The following is a 16,675-nucleotide window of genomic DNA, read 5'->3' on the forward strand; positions in this document are numbered from 1 at the left end:
AGCTCTGCCTCAGCCTGGGAGGGCGAGGGACACTCCAACGCCCAGGTCACCTCCAGAGCCCCCGGGATGCTCAGAATCCCAGCCTCGCCCCAGGCATCCGAAGCTTTAGGGTCCCTGGGAAACACCGTCTGAGGAGGCGCTTCATGTCTGCAGGTGGGAACCCAGGATTTCTGAGTGGATGGGAGTCAACCCGGGAGGGGGCGTGCGGGGAAGCAGATGGACTCAATAAGAACCTCCTGGAGTTCCCATTGTGGCTCAGGGGAAACAAACCCGGCTGGTATCCATGGGGACTGGGGTTTGATCCCTGGCCTCGCTCAGTGGGTTAAGGATCCGGCATTGCTGGGAGCTCTGGGGTAGGTCGCACACGTGGTTTCTATCTGGCGTTGCTGTGGCTGTGGGTGGCTCCAATTGGACCCCTAGCCTGGGAGCTTCCATGGGCCACACCTGTGGCCCTAAAAAAAGAACCTCCCTTCCTTGCTGGGCACTGGGCTGCCCCTCAGGCCTGGCCGCAGCCTCCAGCGGGCGGGTGAAGTCTATGGGGAAGGGCCGAAGGCAAAGGTCCTACCCTCCAGGCGGGTCGGGGTCCTTCTAGAACATCCTCGGAGAGGAGGGTGGGGCTGGGGAGCAAGCCACCCTGCCCCATCCCCACCGCTACTGCCCAGCTGTCCCCGGCACTCACAAGCCGGGTGTGGCCGGAGGGGTCCTGCTCGACTAGACTCAGGGGAGGACTAGCCGGCCTTCAGCTCAGCCTCAGGGGAGCGACCTGGTCCCTGGACTCCCTCTCTCCCCCACCAGCTACTCCCAGTGCCGGCCCTTCCCTCCCAGCTGCTGCCGGGAAAGGCCCTCCCCCTGGAGAGCAGCCCCTGCCTTGGAGCCCAAAGAGCCAGCGCGGCCTGGGCTGGGGCCCCGGCTGGTCTCCCACCCAGCCATTCTGGGCGTCACTCTCCTCCAAGTCTGGGGGTCCCCAGGTCCCCACTGCTGGCCCAGAGCCCCTCCCTCAGGGTTGCTGCAAGGGTCTGCTTCTTACTCCGGCTCCCCGCTTCTCCACCCGAACCGGAGCCCCATAAGGGTCTGGAGAGGACACCGCCCACTGGGGCCACTGGACTTGCTGGGGAGACTCAAGGTTGGACCCCCACCCCTACCCCAGCGCCGTCACTGAGCCAGACCCGAGCTCAGGTGCCTGGGGTCCCACTCCCAGCCAGCCAGGTGGGGGAGGTGAGCTGCAGCCAAGGGCAGGGACCCCTCCCCCGCCAGCACTGGTGGAAGGGAACGCAGGGGCTCTCCCTCCCCAGGGATGTCCAGTCCCCCTCCCACAGGACAGGCGCTAACCCTCAGGGTTTGGGGCGGGTCCCAGCCCCCAGCCCCTAGCCCCCTGCCCAGACACCAGGGGAGCCTCGACGGCACCTCCTCTGGTGCAGATGTAGAACGGCCAGCGTCAGGAAGTGCCCCAACACGCAAAGTCAAGTGAGTTTATTCAGAAAAGGCCCGGGCACCAGACTAAGAAAACGAGCCCCCGCTGCCACCCCCTGACTCTCAAGGGCCAGTTTACAGAGATGAGGCCGACGACGGCCGGAGGAAGGAGATGCGAGGAGGCGGGGCGGAGGTAAGGGTTCTGCAGTCCTTGGTCTTCTTCGAGGGTGGGGTCTGTCCTCCCGGCAGCTGTAGTGTCCACTGCAGTGACCACTGACCACGAGGGCGAGGCCAGCAGAGCTGGGCACTGAGAACAGCCAGCGACGTGGCCCAGGCCTGAGGCCCAAGCAGCCAGCATCCCATCCCTTAAGGCGTCCCGGGTTCACCACAAGGCTCCGTCCCTGAGGCCTCCGCCCTCCCATCCACCAGCTTCTCCTCGGCGGGTTCCCCCTGCCCCGCAGCAGGTTCCCCCTTCCCCACGGGTTCTCCCTGCCCCTCGGCGGGTTCCCCCTGCCCCACGGCGGGTTCCCCCTGCCCCTCAGCGGGTTCCCCCTGCCCCACGGGTTCTCCCTGCCCCACGGCGGGTTCCCCCTTCTCCTTGGTGGGTTCCCCCTGCCCCACGGGTTCCCCCTGCCCCGCAGGTTCCCCCTTCTCCTCAGCGGGTTCCCTCTGCTCCCCCTCCTCCTCCTCAGTGGGTTCCCTCTGCTCCCCCTCGGGTTCCCCCTGGCCCTCTGTGGGTTCCCCCTGCTCCCCCGCGGGTTCTCCCTCCCCTGCGGGCTCCGCAGCAGCGGCTGGGCTCCGAGGGGCACCCTGCTCTGGCTCTGCCTGGCCTTCTGCTTCCTCTTTGATCTCACTCTGGCCCTCCTTGGCCTCTGGGCACCCTGACGGGGCAGGGGGCTGGGTGGCAGCCACCCCGGCGCCATCCCTGGCACCCTGGTCCACCTTCCTTCGCTTCCTCACCTCATCGGCCACCTTGGTCCCGGGGGGCTGGGGGCAGGGCTGCGCGGCCTCCCCCGGGGCCCGGCTGCCCGCCTCCGGGGGCCCATCGCTGAGGCCGCCCTGGCTGAGGGCGCAGCCTTCCAGGTTCAGAGCGATCTTCTCCACCTCGAGGGCGCTCGGGCCCGGCTCCCCCGGCGCCCGCTCCCGCAGGCTCGCCTCCAGCTTCCTCTTCTTGCTCTCCTTGGGGTTTGGAGACGCGGGCCCCTGCTCCCCACCCGCCTCATCGCCCGGGTCCCTCTCCAAGGCGTCCGCCTCCTGGGGCTCTGGGCTGGGCGGCGGGGGACCCTCAAGCTCGCGGTCCCCCTCCTCGCCCCTCCCTGGCCCGCAGGTCTGCCCTGGGGCGCTGGCCTCGAGGACGGGGTCCTGAGGGCCCTTCTCCCGCTTGGCGGCCCACCGTGGGCCGGTCCGGGGCGAGCAGGGCGGAGAGCAGGGCCTGAACTTCTGCAGCTTCTCCAGTGGCGCCCAGACGAACCTGCAGCGGGGCCGGAAGTGCTCCCAGGCGAAGTACAGCAGCTCGCGGCGCTGGTGCCGGCAGCGCACGGTGAACACGAAGTAGTCCAGGGCGCTCTGCCGCACGCCCGGCAGCTCCCGGCGCACCAGCGTCTCCTCCAGGAAGAAGCGGGTCAGGGGCACCTGGAAGTGCTCCAGGCCCAGCTCACCCAGAGACTTGAGCATGCGCGTGATGCGGAGGTTGTTGTGGCTGTGCCTGGCGGGACACAGAGGGGCGCTGGCGGGGTGCGCTCAGCCCACGACCCCCCGCCCCCGCCCCAAGAGCCTGAAGTCCACCTGCAGAGACGCTGGGGCCACGGGTCTGGTTCTGGCCCAGCCTCGCCCACCCTTCAGGGCCCCGCCCCAGTTCCCAGGAAGACGCCGCGGGTGTAGGCCGTGCGGGGGAGGGACCTCCAGCAGGATGACTGCCTCCTTGGTCCCAGGGACCAGCCCCTGCCACAGCAGGAGGGGGCCCCAGCACGGGGGCCTTAGCTCCGACTGGATATGAGGCTTAGGGACACTGGGACAGAGGGCCAGCGGCAACCTGACCCACGCCCACGCGGGCAGGAGGGCACAGCCCAGAAGCCAGCAGCCTCCAGAGCCATGTTCTTTAGTTCTGCCCCGCAAGCAAGGAGGCTGCCTAGAGCCTCCGGCAAGCGCCCAAGCAGGCCGCCTCCCCACCTAGGCTGCGGGGGTGCGGGCCCGGGCGGGAGGGGCGGCCTCACCAGTTGAGGTTCTGGAAGCGTTTCTGGTAGTTCTGTGCTCGGCACACCCGGCCTGTCTTCCGGTCCTTGAGCTGGATCCCGTAGAAGCCCAGCATGAGCTCGTAGGCCCGGACCAAGCGCTCCTTGACCTCCGGGGAGCTTTTAAAGGCCTGGGGGACACCCCGAGGGCAGCGGAGAGCTCAGCCGCCAGCACCTCCCTCTGGCCCCATTCGCCCCGCCCCCTAGGCTGTCGGGGCACGTTCCGGGGCCCAGGGATGCCGCGCTGCCCCAGGCACCGGTCAGCTCGGTGCCCTGGCTTTGCTCCTTCTCATGCTCCTCGGCTCCTGGAGCCCCTCCTGGGCGCCCCCGACCTTCAGGCACCCCTGACCAGCCCAAACCAGGGCTGACCCCTGCAAAGCCCCGTTACTCTGACTCCACTTGTGGCCCCTGCCCTGGACATGAGCAACCCTTGCAACTGGATTTCTCTGGAAGACTGCAAGGAGCACTGGGGGCCAGAGATGAGGCCTACCTGGGAGGGAAGATAATTACACTGCGGGGGGGGGGGCTCCTCCAGAGGCTGCACCTCAGGCAGCTCCCAAAGGGGCACACAAACACCCGAGGGCGGCAGTGACCCTCCCCGGGCGGCGGCCTCCCGCCTTCAGAGCTCACCTCGACCTCTTGGAGTGTCAGGGGCTTGGCGTGCCAGTTCACCCCTGGCTCCCGCAGAGGAAACAGCCTGCGACAGAAGGGACGGCACAGACCCCATCAGTGGCAGACGTGGGCTCTCAACCCCTCGGCTCGTGCGTGCTGTGGGCTTAGGGGAGCCCGTAGAGCCAGGGGGTGAGGGCGGAAGAGCTCCAAGGAGGTGCCCGGGTCGAGCACCCAGATCAGGAGCACCTAGCGGGGTCCCAGCGGGTGCGCAGCAGCAAAGGTGAGGCTTGCAGGGTGAGGCCCCACGTTCCTTTTTTTTTTTGGCTTTTTGCTATTTCTTTGGGCCGCTCCCGCGGCATATGGAGGTTCCCAGGCTAGGGGTTGAATCGGAGCTGTAGCCACCGGCCTACGCCAGAGCCACAGCAACGCGGGATCCGAGCCGCGTCTGCGACCTACGCCACAGCTCACGGCAACGCCGGATCGTTAACCCACTGAGCAAGGGCAGGGACCGAACCCGCAACCTCATGGTTCCCAGTCGGGTTCGTTAACCACTGCGCCACGACGGGAACTCCCCCACGTTCCTCTTTATTTTCACCTTCTTTTCCTCCCACCATCCATGCTGCGAAGTTACCACCCTGCGAGACCCTGTGCCCCAGGGAGGCCCCCTGCGAGTTGGTCCTCAAAGGACTTTGAGGGGGGCACCGTCCTAACGACCCCGCCCTTGGGGCAGAGCGGCCTCCTGCACCGACGCCGCACCCGGGCCGCCAGCAAGCCAGCTGGCCTGGGGCTCTTTCCGCTCCCCAAGGCCGCTTTCACTTCCAGCAGCCGAGGCGACTACACCCGAAGAGCCCAGACTGCGCGGCCCGCGGCGCCCAGCCGGGACGCCGAGGGCAGTGCGCCTGCGCAGGAAGCTCCGCGCCGGGAGAGGCGGGGCCGGCTGGGGCCTGGGCGGGGCCCGGAGCGCCTCCCCCCAGCCCCGCCCCGCCGGCCGCGCCCACTCACCACTGGATGTAGGTGTGATTGTCCTCCAGCAGGTCGTAGTCCTCCTTCCAGTTCTTAAGAAGGTCCTCAATGAAACAGCCTGCGAGGCGCGCGGGGACGGAACAAGTCAGCGGGGCTGCGGCCACGCCCCGGCCCCTCTCTGGGGCGTCTACGCCAAGCCCTGGGGCTTGGCAGCTTGGGGTGCGCACACACTATGTGACTTTACCCCAACTCGCGCCTTCTCCAAGGCAGTCTGGAGAGTCGGCCCTTGTTGCCGACTGAGGGCAGAGCCGGGCGGGCAGGCACGCTGGGTGCTCTGGGCGGGAGGGTGCGGATAAGGACAAGTGTCCCTGACCTGCACCTGTCTCTGGGGGGCGGGGGACTAGCCACACCCCTAAACTGCAGCCTGCGGGCCAGAACTCTGCCCTCCAACAGAACCTGCAACCTGGTCTCCCATAGGGCAGCCTGTGTTCCTGCAAAGGACCAGGGGGGATATCTGAGGCCGTGTGGCGCTGTGGCGGGAAAGCAGCCATGGAACACGTAAAGTGACCCGACGTGGGTGTTCCCGTAAAACCTCGCTTACAGAATTCGAATTTCAAATGATCTTCACAAATCACAAGATGCTATCATAATTCAAAATTTCCCCAACCACTTAAATCCCTAAAAACTGTTCTTTCCTGTTAGTTTCCTATGTGGCTTTCCTACCACGGCGGGAGGCGAGTCATTCTCTGTGCCAGGGACCGTGGGGCCTGCAAAGCCACTGCTAGTCACTCCTGGCCCTCCAGGGCACGTTGGCCACTGGGTCCAGGCCAAGGGTTGGGGCCCCGATGGCCCCTCGGGAGCTTCCAGAGGGAGCTGTGGAGCGATCTGAAAGTCACATGTCCAGACAGGTCCCACGGCCCCAGGTGGAGTGGAGGCCCCCCCCCCGCCCCCGGAGGGAGCTGCTGACAGCCAGGCAGGAACACACCGTTGGGCAGGAAGGCCATCTCGTTTTTGTAGAAACTCAGGTTTGGCATGTCACCATTGCCATCTGGTTCTACCAAGTCCTGAGGAGCCAGAGAGAAGCGTCAGTCAGGACAGTAAGAAACATGCTGTCCCCCAGGGCTCCTCACATGAAAGCCTTTCTGGGGTTCAGGGAGGGTGTCCGCTCCGGGCCCTCGAACCTCCGGATATCCTGAAGCCTGCCGAAGACCCCGGGTGCCCAGGCCGGGCCCCGCCTCCATACTTAGGGGACAGCAGCCACCTCCAACTACCAGTACACACCCCCCTCCTCTGGGGCTGGGAGGGCCCCTTCCTCTTCACCCCAAAGACAGCCCAGGGGTGCCTGAGACCACTGGGTGCAGAGGGCGGGAGCTGAGGGTGATGCTGGCCTCCCGAGGACGAGCTGCCAGCTGGCGCCATCGCAAGTTTTGAAGGTCAGGGCCAAGGTGGGAGTTAGGATGCCCTGCCGTCACCCTGAGATGAGGGAAGGAGCAGCAGGCCCAGGTGAGGCTTCCGGCAGGACATGGGCATTGCCTGAGCAGAGGGGCTGACGGGATACTACCCGAGGGGAGGATGTGGGCCTGGGGGCGGCAGAGGGCAAGGGCGCGGCAGGCAGCCACGTACCGGGTAGTGGTGCCGGTACCGGCGCGTGTCCCGCGCGGCTCGCCAGTTTCGAGACCCGGTCACCTTGACCTGGGGAGAGAGACTGGATGAGACCCTCCCCACTCCTGGAGGCAGCCCCCATCCTGCCGAGGGAGGCAAGGACCTGGGCCAGCTGTCAGCAAAGCCACAGGGGGCCAGACTAGCTGGAGAGGCCGGCCCCCTGCTGCCCACTCCAGCCCTCAGGACCCACGGGCCATCGTGCATTCTTGGGGTACAACCTCTAACTCCAGCTTCACTTCCTCCCACGTTTGCTGGCTCCCCTACTGGCATCACGCCCCAGGACCTCCCTCTGGGAAGCCCACCTTCCCCAGCAGGTCCTCCTTGCGCCATACTAAGTTGTCATCACCAGGCTGTGTCCCTAAGGGCAGTGGCCTTGCCACCTAGAGCCCCAGGAGGGGCCCCAGGTGTTTCCCATGGGCGGGGGTTCCTCAGCCAGGTGCCAGTTTGGCCAATGCACAGCGCATGACACCAAAACTCCGCAGCAGCGGCCCCCACTCCCGTCTCGGCCAGTTTCCACTTCTCCGCCTCCCTGGAGCCAGTCAGGCTTGTCCCTGGGTTGGCTCAAGAGAATGGGTCCTGACCAGACCCCGGCCATACACGTAGCTCGGAGCAGGGCCAGCCCCACGGGCCCTGCACAGCACCAGGCACCAAGGAGCTGCATCAGGACCCAGCGTGGGGTGGCGGGGGGAGAGGAGGGAGTTGGGACTTGGGGAAGGGACAGAGGCCACAGCGGGAGGGAGACAGGGAAGAAAGTGGCCAGAAGCTCCTTTAGGAACATGGAGTGTGGGACTACCGGCTCCTCACCTACTGGCCACGCCCGGTGGGCATCCGCTGGGCTAAGAGCCAGATTCCTGCCCTCTGACTCCAGGCTGTGACCCGACCACTGCCCAGCCTACCTTCCCGAGGAACGTGTGCCTGCCTGAACCACTGCGCATGTGCCGAGGCCACTGGCCTTCCCGGCCAGCCCTGAGCCCCTGGACGTCCCTCTTGGTGACCTGGAGCCCCTGGACGTCCCTCTTGGTGATCATGCCAAGACCCAAGACCCAGAGAGAAAGCCGAAAGCCAGGGCTCTCGTCTGCTACAGAGAGCGAGCATCCGTCCCGGGGCCACGGGCTGGGACTCGAAGCTCCTTAGACATGGTGCCAAGTCACCCTCATCCCAAAGCGAGTGGTGCACATGGTGACAGCGCTCACTCTGGCCCTCCCTGTCACCTGGAGCCCCAGCTGGAGCAATGGCACCCCCCCAGGAATGGGCCACCCAGTGAGCGCAAGTAACCACGGGTAATGACGGGTAACCACAGTTAGTCATGACAAGTAACCAGGGGTGACAGAAGTAAATGCTGGTAGGGACAAGTGACCAGCGGTCCGGTGGTGACCGCAAATAACCAGTGGGCACAGCTGACCGCCCTGGCTCAGGGCCACGTAAACAGATCCTCCAAGGCCACCTCCAAGACGTGAGGCCAGCCCAGCCAGGGTGGGTGGGTGCTGCGCCGGCAGAGTCAGCCGGGATGGGGCAGACTGGGGGCTGGTGGCCTGGGCGAGGCTGGAGCCGAGGCAGTGGGGGAGAGGGAAGTGCTCCCTGAGCTGCGCCAGGGTGGGGGCAGGGAGCAGCAGGAGAGAGAGGCTGGGGAGCAGTGGGGGTGGCGGGGCTGAGGGCCGGGATCTACTACTCAGAGGACAGGGCCAAGGGCCGGAGGGTGCGATGTGGCAGGGAGAGGAGTCAGGGATGCGCCCTGGCCATCCATCCCCTGAGGAAGTGTCATCATGCAGCTCTGGTCCTGGGGGCACGGTCCGGCGGTGGCCCTGGATCCCGGCAGGGTGCCCTGGTGGGGGACCGCACGCGGGAGAGCGGGTGGGGGGCCCATCTCAGGGCGTCGTGGGGATCACGGCCAGGGACGGGGCAGTAGCTGGCGATGCAGTGCCAGGCCCGGAGCCGGGTCTCCGAGGGGTGCCCTGGCACCCCGCCCCGGGGGTACGGCCTTCCCGGAGCAGGGCCTGGTTCCCTGCTTCACCGCGGCCTGCCCAGGGGCGCGGGGTCCCCAGCGCGCGGGGGCGGCACCTGGGGCATGCAGAACCGCAGGGTCTCCTCGGCCTCGGCCCTCGCGGTCCCCGGAGCTCTGGCCTCGCCGCCCTCATCGGCCCTGGAAAACGGGCCCTCGCCGTCCTCCTCGTCGTCCTCCCAGGTCGAGTCGCAGTCTGGGTCCTCCATGCTCCGGCGGCGGCGGCGGCGGCGGCGGCTGCGGCGGCTGCGGCGGCGGGACCCGCTCTGGCGGAAGCGAAAGTGAAAGAGGGAGGAAGCGCGGGGGCGGGCCGGGGGCGGGCCGGAGGCGGGCCCGGGGCTGCGGCCTCCCACTGCCCCGCCGGGGCGGGGCGGGGGGACGCCGGCCCCCAGGATGTCCCCGGAAGGCTGTCCCCCCGGGATGACAGGCCCCTCCGAGAATTTCCCTTTGCAGAGAAACGCCTGCCGGAGATGCTCGCCCCTCCCGCCGGATGCTCCCCGAGCTTCCCCCAGAATAGCCCTGTCCCCTGGGAGAGTGCCCCCCACAAGGCCAGCAAGCTGCAAACCCCTCTTCCTTTCCCCCCAGCCCGGAAGGTTCCCTGGGGGACACCTCTCCGCCCCAAGATCCCCACCCTAGAGATTTCTGCCACCCCCCCCCCAGATTCCAGAACCATCGCCTGGAAGAACCCAACCCCCCAAGATCTCTCCCCAGAAGAATGTAGCCCAGACTGCCCTCTGGCACCCAGAGAACCCCCAGCACACCCCTTCCCCCAGGACGCACTTCTGGAGGATTCCATTTGCACTGCGGTGCCCCCTCAGGATGACCTCGGGGAGGAGGGCCCCTGATGCGTGGCCCCCTGGAGGTTGTCCTATGAGGGTACCCTACCTGAGTGGGTGGCCGTTGTTCCCAGCATGCCCTCGGGGCTGCAGTCTCCCCACATTTCCTTTGGGGAGTGACCCTCTGAGCCCATCTTGCTGCTGCAGCAGGACGGAGACCCCTGTGTCCCTCCAAAGGCTCACACCGGTCAGTCGCTTCTTCGAGGCCCGCAGGAGGCTGTCTCTCCAGTACTGAGCAGCCCCTAGGGCCAGGTCCTCAGGGCCTGGCCTCCTGGCCCCGAGCGGCCTTCTAAGGGTTACAGGAAAGGCCAGGTGCTGCTGTGCTTCCCAGGAGCCCCACACACCCAGAGGCCCAAGTGTCCAGGGTGAACCCCCGGGGTCATTCAACGCAGACTGAGGCTGTTAACCGCCTCCCAGGGGGGGCGTCTCTGTGGCTGGGCCGTGGCCGGGGGAGGCTGGATTGGGCACACGTTGGACAGATCACTCAGCCGCGCTTCCCAGTGACTGTGGGTCCCTCCCTCACCCTCTGCCTTGGACACCTGCTGGGTGGCAGCGGCAGCTCCGGCGAAGTTGGTGACCCACCGCTTGAAGGGAAAATTGGGAGTGGCCCCTCGGGTAAAACTCGTCTCCTGTAACTACCACACGGCCGTTTGCATTGAGCTAAAACCCCGCTCTGGCTTTCAGATTTGGACAAGATAACTGCTGGGCGAGCAGCCTGTGGGGGCTGAGGTGAGAAGGCGAAGGCCCAGTCCAGCCGCCGGGGACGTGGACTCCCCTCCCCGAGCTCAGCCTGCGTCTGCCTGGGGATGTGACATTCCTTGAGCTGTGGGGCGGTGACAGCCCAGAGCTGAACAGAACCTTGTGATCTTGGCCTTTCTTGGTGCTGGTGCCGAGCCGTTGCAGGCCCATCCACCGGCGTCACCGCTCCAGGTACCGTCTTGCTGGATGACTTTCCAGAAGGACAGTTGTGACTCCGCAGGAGGCCTGGGGCTCTGGCATTTCTGCAAATCGCCCTCCTCCCATGGCCAAGGAGGTTTCTGGAGGAGCACGCGACAGAGCAGCCACCGGGCCTCAGGTGGGGCTGGCCCACTGCAGACTGCAGCCACAGGCCTGGCCTCAGAGACCCTGGCTGGGCCTTTTGCGGGGCTGGGAGCCTCTGACGGATGCTGATGGGTGCTGGGGGCGCCCTCCAGGGTTGGGCAGCTCTGAGAGCACCTGGGTGGGCAGGTGCCACCCAGCCTCTGCCTCCTGAAAACCCATGAGCAGACAGCGTAGGAGATGCTGGGCCTTCCCTCTGCTGCCAGGGCCGGGGCCCCCTTTCCACGGGGGCTATTCTCAGACTCTGCCTGGCTGCAGCGTCACAAGTGAGTCACACGCAGCTGCACCTGGTCAGGGTCCAGCTCCTCCCTCCCAAGGGACGTCACCTCGGTGGGGGTGTGGCTCCTCTGCTGGAGACCCGCCCACAGGGCCCCCAAGCAGGCGTGGCACCAGCTTCTGCCCAGGTTCCAGCACGGTGGCGGGGTGCGGCAGACCCCCCTGACACCAGACGCTGCGCTGCGATAAGCATCGGCCCTGCTGGGAAGCAGAATGCTAGCCGTGCGCGCAAGGCCTGGGGTGGCCAGTCTCCTGATGGTGGCGGCAGGCAGCACGGAGACTCCTCCGGGCTTGTCCAGATGTGGGCGAGCGTCTCCTCTGTCGCTTGGAAGGTCCGCTCCGCGGGAAGAGCCAGCTCTGGGAACCAGGCACCAGCTCTGCCTCCGACAGCCTCCCTCCCGACCTCCCTCCCTCTGCCTCCTGTACCCAAATGCCGCTCACAGGTAACAACGTAATAACAACGTAACGACGCGAGACCTGCTCCTGGCTTGTCTATACATTGTATCGGTGACTCAGAGAGTAGCTTCAGCTACAAATCTTGAAAAACAGAAAACTTCCCATTGGAGGAAACGTTAGCTTAGTTTGGTATCAAAATCACAGGACGGCCAGGTTGCTTTTGTGTGTTTTAATGTCCCTCCGTCAAAAGCAAGTGCACTTCAGCCCGCCCGGGGCCCAGGCTGCAGGGCCCACAGTCCTGCCTCCCTCCACTCACTCATTTGGTCTGTTTGCAAGTTGCTCGATAATACAAAAATAACCGCTACAAATTCTCTGTGTCTGGCATATAAAAACTGAGCAAAAAGTTAGCTCAGTAATCATCACCTTAAGACAAAACCTCTCGGAAAAAATACAACACGGATTTAACTTCGCAGTATTTTTTTCATATAAAACACTAGTAAAATAGGCTTCTTAAAAATTAAATAGCGAAATCCCAACCGAATTATATACACCGTTACAGTACAAGTGGATGAGGCAGAATACTCAGTTCTCAGTCTCTCGGGTGGTGGAGGGGCCATCGCCTGAGGCCTGGCGCGCTCCTGAGGCCGCAGCCCGTCGAGAGGGCGCCTGACGGGCGGACAGATGGACAGACGGGAAGCCCAGGGTGTTTACTGCTTGCCGTGCCAGGCCTCTCCTGCCAGCCCTGCTCCCTGCCCACGCAGCCTGGTCCTCAGGCTCGTTCCAACGCTGGGCCACCGGTGCAGCTAAGCTGACGCCCTGGGAGCCACGTGCCCAGACGACACGGCCTGGGCTCACCTCTCGGCTCTCAGCTCTGAGCGTGGCCCGTCTTGGTCGACGCGGGCCAGCCCAGCCCCGATGGTCTGAGCGGCACCTTGGGAGCCTCTGGTACCTGAAGGCGGGCAGCGGGGCCGGTGGCATCTGCCCGCTGACTGCCTGGTGACCATGGCGGCCGCCACTGCAAGCGTCTACGTCCGGCGCCGCTTGGCTGCGCTGGGGCTGGAGGGGTTGCTGTTGGCGGTCAGGACTTTGTCGGTGACCCGGCTGCGCTTCCGCTTGTCCGACCCCTCTTTGGACCCCAAGTCTGAGTTGCTCTTGTCTTTGTCTTTGCTGGACTTTTCTGCGGACTTCCCCAAGCTTCCTGAAGATGAAAAAACTGGGAGACAAAATCATTTGGCTGAAAACAGAATATCCAAAATTTTATTTCATCTTCCTGCTCGGTTAAAAAAGACAATAGCTACACACACGACACTGACCCCCCAAGACTCCTCCTGCGCTGTGGGCACCCGTGTGGCCTGAGGCGTGTCCGGCGGCCCAAGGATGTGCCGCCCCGTGCCCATACCCGTGCCCGCCCCGCAGGGAACGAGGTCCGTCTGTGCGGTCTTGGCCGCGCAGGGCTCTCCCTGGACGGATGGGCAGCCCTCGCCAGCTCACTCCGAGCCCTGCGCTCCCGCGTCCACCTGACTGTGCAGGGGCCGGGCCGCCCTGTGCCCGGGGGCCTGGGGAGGGCGCGCCCCGGCCTTACCGTCGTCGGCCCCGTTGTGAGGGTCCACGTCTTCCTTCATCTCCTCCTTCATCTCCTCTTCGACGGTCACTTTTCCTGCGGGGGAGACGGCAGCGCTGGCAGCCCGCGCTGGCTCAGGCCAGGGGCCGCTCCCGACCCAGGCGGCCCGGGCGGGTGGCGACCGCCAGGACGCATCTCAAGGAGGCCTCCCGCCCCGGGGGGGCCGGGCACCACCCTGCCGGGGAGCCTGGCTCCCCGAGGCTCGCGACCTTCCCCCTGGGCCACTGCCCTCGAACAAGTCTCACCTTCTCGGACTTCCTGAATGATTTCTTCTGGAAGGACGAAGTTCCTCTCCGGGTTTGGGAATGGAAGAATCTCAGACTCATGCTGACGGCAAAGAGGGCGTTTTTTTGTTTGTTTGTTTTGTTTTTTAAAGAAACAAAGAGGAAAATGTGATTTCTATGGCTGTATCTGTGGCGCACACAAGCTCCTGAGCCAGGGATCAAACCCGAGCCATAGCAGCAACCCGAGCCACTGCAGCGACAACACCCGATCCCCAACCCACTGAGCCACCAGGGAGCTCTTAAACGTGACTTTTAAATTCAGGAGCAAACAACAAACACAGGTAATGGTCTCGAGGCTGCAGTGGGCAGGTGGAGGGGCCGAGGCCGTTTCTTTCTCTTCTATGGTTTACGAGGGGCTGGGCTTGTCACACGGACCCAGACAAGGCAAAACCACAGTGCGAGCCACCAGCAGCAGTCACGAGAGGGAAGACTCTGGGTTGACTGTCGCCTGAGATGAGGCCGGGGTGCCCTGTCTGCTGGCACACCTGCAGGGCCAGAATCAGGCTGCAGCTGTCCCGCAGGCCTGGCCCGGCTGTGCGGGCTCCGGGAGCACGCGATCCGAGGGCCGTGACAACCCTGCAGAAAGGCCATGGGGCTCCTGTCCCACCCATGTGGGCGGGCCACCGGGGTGGGAAGCAGGTGAGTGCAGGGGAGCAGGCACTGCGGATGCTCAGCGTGTTCCACCCGGCTGGCAGCTCGCACCTGCCGGACCGGACAGAGACGGCGGAGACGCAGCCCACGGGACGAAGGGAGAGCTGAGCTGGCAGGAGGGACTCAGGGTTGGGGGCGATCAGGAGACACTCGGGAGCCATGCTCATCACCAGGCGGTCAGCGCGTAAACGTGCTGATAGGCATCGAGGAGCTTCAAAACCCGAGGGTTCCTGCGCCCACGGCACCTTGTGGGTGGGGTTCAAGGCCCCAGGTGACCGTGACGTCAGCCCCACAGCCATGCTAGGGTGCGAAGAAAAGAGAGAAGGGCCACTGGTCCTGGGCTGAAAGCCCTGGGTGCCCCCGCTGCAGTTCCCTGAGTGTCACGTGGGCCCTGTGCTGGGGTCACAGCCATGGGATCCTCTGGGCCAGCACCGTGCCTAAGAACCATCTGCCTCCCCCAGGTCGGGGACCCTGCCACTCTGATCTCTGGGTCCAGCCTGCAGTCAGGGCTCAGGATGTGCCTGGGGGCCAGGTGACCTCACAGTATGACAGGTATGCGAGCCCAGTCAAGCTGTGGAACCCGGGAACTCACAGAGGGCAAGGCACTGACCAGCAGGCATGGCCCTTTGGGTGGGCCTGGTTTAGTTCAGCGGCCAGTTCTCGAGTTTCTAGAATGCCTACTGCAGGCCAGGCGCTGGTCCCAGGACACAGTGGTCACCTTTATCTCCTTCCTACACCAGGACGAGATGTGAGTGACATGCCCAAGGCCAAAGGGAGGGAATGGCAGTGAGGTTTCTGGACCCAGACGGCTGGGGGTCTGCTGCCCCCGTCGCCCACATGCACCAGCTCTCGCCTGGGGGCATGAGGGGAGATGGAGCCTTCCCTAACCCAGCACAGGCTCCCACCTCACCGGGCACCTGCCACCCGGCTCCCACCCACTCTCCAGACACCCTGGCCTCCTCTGCGTCCTCTGATGCACCAACACCTGCTGCCACAGGGCCTTGACACCTGCCGCTCCTCTGCTGGGAACGCCACTGGGCTCTCTGGCCACCCTGTTCCCCTAGTTCATCTGCCCCGCTAACGACATGGCTCACGGGGGGTTCTGTGAGGCCCAGGTCCCTGCCTGCTTGGTTCTACCAGCAGCCACCAATGTCACCTTAACATGACTCAGGCCCTGCCACCTCCCTGCCTACAGCACTCTGGGACTTTCTGTAAGACTGACAGTGGCCTCAGAGCCCCTCCTACAGGCCTCAGCTCCTCAGTCGTCTCCTGGCCAGGTCCTAACTGACCCCTCAATCGCAAGTAGGTCCCATGTGATAACCAGCTACCGCCACTAGGTTTGTGTCTTCCGTAAAACTGCTCAGAGCTACCTTGTTGAACAACTGGTCCCCTGCGGGGCAGCCCAGACGTCAAGTTCCCTGAGGACAGGGCCTGGTGTAGACGCAGGGAGGCGCACGGAGGGGGCTCTCGGCCACCACCTGTCTGGGGGAGGGTGGGGGCCAGCTCACCAGTGCCTGCATGTCGTACATGGTGCTCAGGTGGTCCCAGATGACCTTGGAGGGCACTTGCCGGCCGATGTTCTGGCTGAACTTGTCCCGGATGCAGATCATGTGGAAGTGCCGGTTCACACCTGCAGGGGGAGAGGGTCAGCCCGTGGGGGACAGACAGGCAGGCTGGAGAACAGACGTGGGGATCAAGGGGAAGAGAGGGGAGAAGGAGCAGGGGGAGAAGGAGCAGGGGGAGACGGGGGCAGTGCTTGGAGGGCGCGGGGGTAGAGTGGGGGAGGTGGCAGGTAGAAGGGGGGAGAGGAAGAGGTAGGGGTCAGTGGGGGAGGAGCAAAGGGGGCAGGGGTGCAGGTGAAGGCAGGGGTCGGCCGGCGTGGGGGGGGTGGGGGCGGGAGGGGGCAAAGTCGAGCGGGGGAGGGGACTGCAAGGAACGGGCCGGGGAGGGGCGAGCAGGTGGGGGCAGGGTCTGCAGGGGTGCAGGGGCCGGAGGCCCCGCCCCGCCCGCCCCGCGCGCGCGCGCGCCCCCGGCCGTTGCCGGCCGCCCCGCCCCCACGCGGGTGCGCGGCCTCGGCGCGGCGCTCCGCTCACCGACGGGCTTGTGGCCCAGCATGGCGTGGAAGAGGCACACCTCCACCTCGGGGCTCCACACGACCGTCTCCTCGGCCGGGCTGGTGGCTGCCTCCCCGGGCCCCTTGTCGCCCGCCGCGCCACCGCCGCCCACCTCGGCCTCCCCCATGGCCCGGCCGCCCAGCGACGAGCCCCCGGCGGGAGCGGGCGCGGCCACGGGCTCCGCGCAGGCGCACTCGCGGGGCGGGAGCGCGCTCGGCGGGCTCGCTCTGGGGTTCGCGCGCGGCGTCGGCGCAGGCGCAGCTGAGGGCGGGGTCGCGGCGCCCCCTGGCGGCCAGGTCTCTCAGCGCAGCGCCGTCGGAGCCTGCGTAGGATGAGAGGGACTGAGGATGTAAACGCCCTAAATTAAGTTGTGGCGAGGGCTGCACAGCTCTGGGTGAACCCCGCAGAACTGTGCGCTTTAAATGGAGGAATTGCAATTTACACCTCAGTAAAGCTGCTAGGAAGAAAAAGAACAGGCAACTGACAATGCCCGCGAGTGTGGCTCCAAGGGCTTCAAACGCC

At 65.6% G+C, this 16,675-nt stretch overlaps 2 protein-coding genes across 2 annotated transcripts; both read right to left on the bottom strand.

Annotated features, from left to right (window-relative positions):
- Positions 1 to 1,455: 1,455 nt before the first annotated feature.
- OGFR (opioid growth factor receptor) lies at positions 1,456 to 9,154 on the bottom strand. Its single transcript, XM_047770686.1, has 7 exons — positions 8,937 to 9,154; positions 6,840 to 6,908; positions 6,202 to 6,280; positions 5,256 to 5,334; positions 4,272 to 4,338; positions 3,624 to 3,772; positions 1,456 to 3,115 (listed from the first exon to the last, which is right to left on the bottom strand). Exons 1-7 carry the CDS (start codon positions 9,084 to 9,086, stop codon positions 1,777 to 1,779), a joined length of 1,932 nt encoding a protein of 643 aa, XP_047626642.1. The 5' UTR covers positions 9,087 to 9,154; the 3' UTR covers positions 1,456 to 1,776.
- A 2,543-nt stretch (positions 9,155 to 11,697) lies between these two features.
- Positions 11,698 to 16,341, bottom strand: MRGBP (MRG domain binding protein). The gene is made up of 5 exons (XM_047770688.1): positions 16,133 to 16,341; positions 15,548 to 15,669; positions 13,350 to 13,431; positions 13,066 to 13,140; positions 11,698 to 12,696 (listed from the first exon to the last, which is right to left on the bottom strand). The coding sequence occupies exons 1-5, from the start codon at positions 16,278 to 16,280 to the stop codon at positions 12,509 to 12,511; spliced, it is 615 nt and encodes a 204-aa protein (XP_047626644.1). The 5' UTR covers positions 16,281 to 16,341; the 3' UTR covers positions 11,698 to 12,508.
- Between the last annotated feature and the right edge of the window lie 334 nt (positions 16,342 to 16,675).

The sequence above is a fragment of the Phacochoerus africanus genome, chromosome 3, assembly GCF_016906955.1.
Source record: "Phacochoerus africanus isolate WHEZ1 chromosome 3, ROS_Pafr_v1, whole genome shotgun sequence".
NCBI lineage: Eukaryota > Metazoa > Chordata > Mammalia > Artiodactyla > Suidae > Phacochoerus > Phacochoerus africanus.

Excerpts from the sequence above, each read along its gene's own strand:
- OGFR (XM_047770686.1), bottom strand. The coding sequence starts at position 9,086 with ATGGAGGACCCAGACTGCGACTCGACCTGGGAGGACGACGAGGAGGAC. Across the intron at positions 6,281-6,839 it reads GGTACCGGCACCACTACCCG|GACTTGGTAGAACCAGATGG; the intron begins GTACGTGGCTGC and ends CTGGCTCCTCAG. Across the intron at positions 3,773-4,271 it reads TGACACTCCAAGAGGTCGAG|GCCTTTAAAAGCTCCCCGGA; the intron begins GTGAGCTCTGAA and ends GGTGTCCCCCAG.
- MRGBP (XM_047770688.1), bottom strand. The coding sequence starts at position 16,280 with ATGGGGGAGGCCGAGGTGGGCGGCGGTGGCGCGGCGGGCGACAAGGGG. Across the intron at positions 13,141-13,349 it reads CATTCAGGAAGTCCGAGAAG|GAAAAGTGACCGTCGAAGAG; the intron begins GTGAGACTTGTT and ends TCTCCCCCGCAG. Across the intron at positions 12,697-13,065 it reads TCACAACGGGGCCGACGACG|TTTTTTCATCTTCAGGAAGC; the intron begins GTAAGGCCGGGG and ends TTTGTCTCCCAG.